The following is an 8,222-nucleotide window of genomic DNA, read 5'->3' on the forward strand; positions in this document are numbered from 1 at the left end:
CAGTACCTGGATGGGAGACCTCCTGGAAAACTAGGTTGCTGCTGGAAGAGGTGTTAGTGAGGCCAGCAGGGGGTGCTCACCCTGTGGTCTGTGTGGGTCCTAACGCCCCAGTATAGTGATGGGGACACTATACTGACAAAAAGCACCGTCTTTTGTCGTTAAGAGACGTTAAACCGAGGTCCTGACTCTCTGTGGTCATTAAAAATCCCATGGCACTTCTCGTAAAGAGTAGGGGTGTAACCCCGGTGTCCTGGCCAGATTCCCTCCACTGGCCCTTATCAATCGTGGCCTCCTAATAATCCCCATCCACTTGATTGGCTCTATCTCTCTCTCCTCTCCACCTGTAGCTGGTGTGTGGTGAGCGCACTGGCGCCGTTGTCCTGTGGCTGCCGTCGCATCATCCAAGTGGATGCTGCACACTGGCGGTGGTTGAGGAGAGACCCCACCCCCACCCCCACATGATTGCACTTTAAGTGTTTGGGTGTACAGCAATACACAATAAAGCGCTATATAAATGCCTCATTCATTCATTTAGGGATGCACGATATATCGGACACCATATTGGTATCGGCCGATAAATGTTAATTTTTCTGTTATCGTTATCGAACCGATAAGAAAATTTGGCCGATATATTAAAGCCGATAAATAATGCATTATTTCCTGCAGAGGCACTTCAGATGCGTACTGTTCGCCATGATGGTTTTTAATTCCTTGAAATATTATTGGAATCACTTCGAAAAGGAAAATACAGTGAAGTGCAACATGTACAGGGCAAGTCTGTCATAATGAGAACATTATAATAAAATAAAACAGTAAAATAATGAATGGAATCTTTCTGTTAGCCCGTGTTTTAGCGCGTTGTTACGGGAAGAGCACATCCACAATGGAGCTATGACTAGCACAGTTAAGTTCGCTTGTGCATTTGCAGCCTTTTGTGCAATTGTGGATTGTAATATTGTGTTTATTTTATGCATATATAAAATAAATATATATAGGGCGGGGTAATCACGATGCCGGCTCAACATCGTGATGTCTATCAGCCATCGGCATCGTCTATCGGCCCAACCCTGTCGCGAACGATTTCATAATCGCACAATTATGTCGCCTGCAATTATGTCGCCTGCGGTTTTTTTGCATACCTTGTCAGTGAACTATGGTGCTTTATAGTAAATGCTGCTCCATCTGAAAGCACATGCTGGAGATTTACTACTAATTACAGAACCGGCTTTACTGACAAGATGCACATGACAATCGCATTGGATTAATCATACAGCCCTACAAGAAGATGTGGCAAAAAAAAAAAAAAAACACAGCTAAACTGACAGAAGTGCGTTTAAAAAAAATTATAAAATAATAGTATTCCAATGGCTGGAAACCTAAGGCAGGTAGACAATGACTAGTGTCATTTAAATATGCAAAACTATTGTAAAAACACAGGCCCACTTCCTATTTGGCACCTTAACATTCATATCAAACGCAAAGAGTTTAATATATCAAAAAGCTTATAAATTACAACAGCATTTGACTAACGTTGTCTTAAATTTATCTGACCCAAGTTTGAGCACAATCAGATGAAAGTTTGAAAAAGAATGTACGACTGAAATTGAAATCCCAGGGTGCATTTAATTAGAAAAGGAACAAAATAATTATTTCTAGGCCACTTGGTTGAAAAGTTATTAACTAAAAACGTAGATGAGAAATTGAGCTGTTGGAGGCCCTTGAAGGGAAAAAAAAAATCTCAATTTTAATAAGGCTGCAGATAAGAAGGCAGCACAAATCTCACATTTTCTCCGAGCCATGAGTGTGTTGTCAAATCTGCAATGACTTATAAAGCTCTTATTCTTGATGACAGCTCTGCGTTTGTGCTCTAAAGTGCTGGACCCCGAGGATGCTGGAGACGCTGTCAGTGCCAATTACACTCACATCTGCATTATTGTACTTCCGGTCTTTTTAGTCTGTTTCGTATTGATTTAAATCACAGATTAATGAACTGCCTGTGGGTTATGCATGTAGAGCAGAGAGTGAACATCCACTGTTACACAGACAGTAATGAAACATCCCAGCGCAGACGACACATCGTTCACACGTTAATAAGCGTCGGTGTGCACACAATAGAAAAAGGTGCCACTTAAAGGTCAGACGTGAGCAGACATCCCCGCTCAGGGAGGAAAATCCAAATCCAAACCGCACAGACCGGAATGATAACAGTGTAAGAAAAACCGACAATCAGTATCACTCCCTCAAGGCCTGCGCGTGACGCATTGATATACTTCTGACTTTCCACAGAGTCTGGACCAATTTACAGCTTGTTCTGGCCAAGAATCACCCACTTATACAAGAAGAGACTTATTAAAGAGTTCATCTCATCTAAGAACCACTCTTGAGTGGGTTAATCTGAAAATTAATATTACAAAAATACACTGGAATTGGAAAAATTGACATTAAAATCAACAAACACAAAACTCTGAAACGAATATTTATATTAATAAGCATTTCTGCCCATCCAAAGTAGTCTGGATATTGACACAGATTTCACCAATTGATTCAATTCCGATTCACAAGCTCCTGATTCAATTGGATTTTGATTCACTTACACAAATATCAGGCACTGTACATGTGCATTTTTCCTCAAGAAAAACAATCTCTCAACTAACGCTATAAACTATACTATGTCAGTTGGTGATAATATGGTAATATCAGTGATATTGAAGATTAAAATTAACAACCGAGTCCGAACTTCAAAGCTGAGACTTTGTTTGATACCAAAAGTGAAGCACAAAGCTTATGACTATTGCACAAAAAACATCAATCTTGGGTTTCAAGAATCGATATCGGTTCATTAAAATGAAGAAAGACCAAAATCGAGAAATCGATAGAGTCAACCCAGCCTTAACAATATTATTTACTCTTACCAAAACATTTAATACATGAAAAATGTCACACAGGGACATCCTTTAAAATTCTGGAGTGATGAAGCAAACAAATCTTTGCAAAGAGTTTCGAATCGATTCTCTTTGAATCAACAGAGAGTGTAAAATGACTGACGGAAATGAATCACTTACCATTTTATTTTACAAAACCACATTTTTACTACTGATTGGACGCAATTAAAACATCTCAACTCTTTTTCACAGACTGAACTCTGAAAACAAAGGAGAATAGGCAGTTCAGATTGTAGATATCTAGCTTACTTGGTACTAAGTGCCTCTTAGCATCTTAAATGACACTAACCTTGCAAATTTGACCAAATCTGATGATTGCAACCAGCTCGTATCTGTGCACAAATGCATCAGACGGTCAATAACCAGACTGTGTCCCTGCAATCTGAGGCTGAGACAAGAAACTGTCACTGGAACCTGTGTGTGATGTTCATCAGCTCACATCTACAAAACATGCCACATAATGTTATCTGAACAGCTGTGGTCTTCACGTGCCAGAAAGACACCAGCCACATCTGCATGCATCTAATCGGCTGTCAGATAATGAGCGGACACAACTGTGATTTTCTGCTCCTTGTGCACAACTCTTATCGCTTCATGAGTGGCTTCTCTCATAACAGAGGTCATTTCCTTTTATAATCTTGCTCCATTAAAAACAGGCTGATCATCTGTCATGCAGTGACTGGAAGGAAGGTGAACCGTGTGACTGATGTGTGTGTGCAACTCGCATTACACAACTTGAGACACACTGCATGCACAAACACTCAAAAACGCATAAGGCTAACAAACATCCATGCATTCACACACTTTGACTACAAATAAGCACTCAATGCATGCATGCATGCATGCATACACATACTCTAAATACAAATAACACTGCATGCATGCATATTTATACTCAAGCATGTTCATACTCAAGCATGCATGAGCATGCAACACACAAAGCACTCAAACCCATGCACTTTTGTGCATGTACACATGCATGAATACAGACAAACAAGCATTTAGACACACACATACTCGTACAAACCCATGCACATACGTAAACACACTCAGAAACACACACACAAGCATCCGCGCACACACACTTCAGCAATGACAGCTCGAGCACAACTGCCTTGTCAACTGCTTAAAACAGCAAGAGCAGAGTCTGTCTTTCATCAACCCTTCTCATCTAACATGTCCACATCTGTTCTCCCTCATATGAAGTTTGCAAAGACACACATGAATGAGTTTAATAATCAGAGATGCTTTATAAGCTCAGTTTGTTAAGTCACATGAGATGAACCGCCACGCCATCGGCGAATGTACACTAGACTCATGTAGAGCTCGTATAAAGGATGTTTTTTTTTAAATATATACTCACTTATCATGCTATATGCACGACTTTTCCCCCGCTCGTCTTGTTTATGTCTCGGTTAGTCCATTAACGCGCTGAAATAACTGAACACACGCGAGTCCTTCACCAGTACTTTCACACACTTCAGTCTAACATGGAGCGAGTTAGGATTTCTGATTGACAGCGGCACGGGCCAGTGGCGGAGGAGGATATAAAACCCACAGCCGCGTCCACAAATAGCAGCCAATCAAATTGCCCCGAAGGCGGGATTTTCCGGTTTCCACTAGCGAGGTAGAATGTGTCTGTTGTAACTATTGTTAAATGTATTCAGTAATGTGTCATGCGTAATTCATGACGGAATAGACATGTTTTGTGTGCTAAATTAGATTATATAAGTACATACATTTAATTTTGAAATATTTGAAAAGCAAAAAATGCATACATATAAGTAAAATGACGATTAAAATGTATACAAATAATAATTAAAAAAAAAAAATAGCATTGCAGCTCCTTGCAAACAAAACTATGGTCAGGGGTAGTATGCATGGTATGCACGTGATCGGAACCTCAGAGCGGGTTCGTGAATCATGATTCAGAGTGGGTTCGCGAATCGAGCGTTTTACAGATCATTTGATTCAGATCGGGACTTCAGAGTGCATATCGCGAATTATTTGATTCAGATCGGAACTTTAAAGCGAGTTTGTGAATCATTATTCTGATCTGGACTTCGCGGAGTATTTCACAAATCATTTGATTCAGATCAGGTCTTCGGAGCACATATCGCTAATCATTTTATTTAAATCGGAACTTTGGAGCGGGTTTGTACATCTTTTGTTTCAGATCGGGACTTCGGAGCGCAAATCATTTGACTCAGAGGGGGTTCGCGAATCAAGCGTTTCACAGATCATTTGATTCAGATCGTGACTTCGGAGCACATATCGCGAATTATTTGATTCAGATCGGAACTTCAAAGCACGTATTGCGAATGATTTGATTTAGATCAGAACTTCGGAGTGGGTTTGTGAATCATTATTCTGATCCAGACTTCGCAGAGTATTTCACAAATCATTTGATTCAGATCAGGTCTTCGGAGCACATATCGCTAATCATTTTATTTAAATCGGAACTTTGGAGCGGGTTTGTAGATATTTTGTTTCAGATCGGGATTTCGGAGCACGAATCATTTGATTCAGAGTGGGTTTGCAAAACTTTTGATTCAGATTGGGACTTCAGAGCACATATTGCAAATTAATTGATTCAGATCGGAAATTCGGAAAGGGTTCGTGAATTTTCTGATTCATATTGGGACTTCCGAGCAGGTTCGCAAATCAATCAGATCGGGCTTCAAAGGGGGTTCGCGAATCATTCAGATTGTGGCTTTGAAGCAGGTTCGCAAATCATTATTCTGATCCGGACTTCGAAGAGCATTTCACAAATCATTTGAGTCAGATCAGGTCTTCAGAGCGTATCACAAATAATTTTATTTAAATCGGAACTTTGGAGCGGGTTTGTGAATCAGTATTCTGATCCGGACTTCGCAAAGTATTTCACAAATCATTTGATTCAGATCAGGTCTTCAGAGCACGTATCGCGAATCATTTTATTTAAATCGGAACTTTGGAGTGGGTTTGTACATCTTTTGTTTCAGATCGGGACTTCGGAGCGCAAATCATTTGACTCAGAGGGGGTTCGCGAATCAAGCGTTTCACAGATCATTTGATTCAGATCGTGACTTCGGAGCACATATCGCAAATTATTTGATTCAGATCGGAACTTCAAAGCACGTATTGCGAATGATTTGATTTAGATCAGAACTTCGGAGTGGGTTTGTGAATCATTATTCTGATCTGGACTTTGAAGAGCATTTCACAAATCATTTGAGTCAGATAAGGACTTCGGAGCGCGTATCACGAATCATTTTATTTAAATCGGAACTTTGGAGCGGGTTTGTACATCTTTTGTTTCAGATCGGGATTTCGGAGCACGAATCATTTGATTCAGAGTGGGTTCGCAAAACTTTTGATTCAGATTGGGACTTCGGAGCACATATCGCAAATTATTTGATTCAGATCGGAACTTCAAAGCACGTATTGTGAATGATTTGATTTAGATCGGAACTTCGGAGCGGGTTTGCGAATATTCAGATTGGGACTTCGGAGCGTGTATCTTGATCATTTGATGTAGATCGGAAATTCGGAAAGGGTTCATGAATCTTCTGATTCATATTGGGACTTCGGAGCAGGTTCGCAAATCATTCAGATCGGGACTTCAAAGCAGGTTCGCAAATCATTATTCTGATCCGGACTTCGGAGAGCGTTTCACAAATCATTTTATTTAAATCGGAACTTTGGAGCAGGTTCGTATATCTTTTGTTTCAGATCAGGACTTCAGAGCACAAATCATTTGATTCAGAGGGGGTTCGCCAAACTTTTGATTCCGATCGGGACTTCGGAGCGCGTATCGCGATCACTTGATGTAGATCAGAAATTCGGAAAGGGTTCGTGAATCTTCTGCGAATCATTCAGATCGGGTTTCAAAGCGGGTTTGCAAATCATTCAGATTGGGGCTTCGAAGCAGGTTCGTGAATCATTCAGATCGGGCTTCAAAGCGGGTTCGCAAATCATTCATATCGTGGCTTCAAAGCAGGTTCGCAAATCATTCAGATCGGGTTTCAAAGCGGGTTCGCGAATCATTCAGATCGGGCTTCAAAGAGGGTTCAAGAATCATTCAGATCGGGTTTCAAAGCGGGTTCGTGAATCATTCAGATTGGGGCTTCGAAGCAGGTTCGTGAATCATTCATATAGTGGCTTCAAAGCGGGTTCGCGAATCATTCAGATCGGGTTTCAAAGCGGGTTCGCTTATCATTCAGATTGGGGCTTCGAAGCAGGCTCGTGAATCATTCAGATCGGGCTTCAAAGTGGGTTTGTGAATCATTCATATCGTGGCTTCAAAGCGGGTTCGTAAATCATTCATATCGTGGCTTCGGAGTGAGTTCTGCGCTGGCTGTAGTAGATTAGCGCTTGCAGAGCTGTACAGTGCCAGAAAAACTCTGTGCGATGAATAAATTTACTTGCACAAAATTTTTAAATAATCATCAACATACCATATTTAACTTTTATTTATTATGTGCTAAAACAAAAAGTATCTACAAAAATGATACACTTTAAACATTTGGTTAATGAATGTTTAACAGGTGCAATCATTCTAAAATAATTCAATTATTAATTTACAAAATATAAACCAATAGAAGAAAATGTTACAAAGGCAAAGTGTTCAAGATTTAAGATCAATATTCATATTCACGCTCATTTTCACATTAGGAGGACTGATTACGAAGTATGTAGCTAAGTGCTTTAATAAACTAATATACTAAAATACACATAACTTATAACAAATCCCTTCATTATGCTTTCCAATGTTAAACTATTTGTTCTCAAACAGGGGTGTTTTATTATCATCAAGACACTAAAATTAGTTAAAATGACATTTATATTTTAAATAAGATGATACTGGACAAATATAGATCTTTAATAACGTTTAAATACTGAAAACAGAACATAGTCCTTCATCAGCCAAGACATATTATTTATTAGGCTACTTGCGCAACTGCTCTGATCAGGTTTTATGTACTATAGTACATACACGTTATGTTTTTTATAATATAATTCTAATATTATTTTTTGTATATTGTATATTTGTACTGCTATTGTGTTTATCTACTGTATATTTCATGCTGCAACACTGCAATTTCCCACTTTTGGAATAAAGTCTTCTATTCAGGGTTTATCATTATAAAATATTCTATATCTATTAGCTCACATTAAGAGAGAAAGTCAGTTCACGGTGTGATTCCAGAGAGCAATGCGGCCTCATTGAGGAGATTTCCAGCCTCTTTCCTGTACTTCGGACTTAGTTCTTTGGCTCTCCGAGCCTCACTGAGGTTT

The 8,222-nt window shown here is 39.6% G+C and overlaps 2 protein-coding genes across 4 annotated transcripts in view; both read right to left on the reverse strand.

Annotated features, from left to right (window-relative positions):
* hycc1 (hyccin PI4KA lipid kinase complex subunit 1) overlaps positions 1–4,476 on the reverse strand; it is a 50,366-nt gene extending 45,890 nt beyond the window's left edge. The window contains exon 1 of one of the 2 annotated variants that reach the window (XM_058753253.1): positions 4,306–4,473. The gene's annotated coding sequence lies outside the window, so the exon portion shown is untranslated. Of the gene's footprint in view, positions 1–4,305 lie in introns of both variants that reach the window. The other variant, XM_058753249.1, reaches the window with a different exon arrangement.
* A 2,905-nt stretch (positions 4,477–7,381) lies between these two features.
* si:ch73-345f18.3 (uncharacterized) overlaps positions 7,382–8,222 on the reverse strand; it is a 5,202-nt gene continuing 4,361 nt past the window's right edge. For both annotated transcript variants that reach the window (XM_058752458.1, XM_058752457.1), the window contains exon 4: positions 7,382–8,222. This exon is cut by the window's right edge and continues 265 nt beyond it. In XM_058752458.1, the coding sequence (XP_058608441.1) occupies positions 8,117–8,222 (106 nt within the window). In that variant the 3' untranslated portion in view covers positions 7,382–8,116.

This window comes from Onychostoma macrolepis, chromosome 19 (genome assembly GCF_012432095.1).
Source record: "Onychostoma macrolepis isolate SWU-2019 chromosome 19, ASM1243209v1, whole genome shotgun sequence".
NCBI lineage: Eukaryota > Metazoa > Chordata > Actinopteri > Cypriniformes > Cyprinidae > Onychostoma > Onychostoma macrolepis.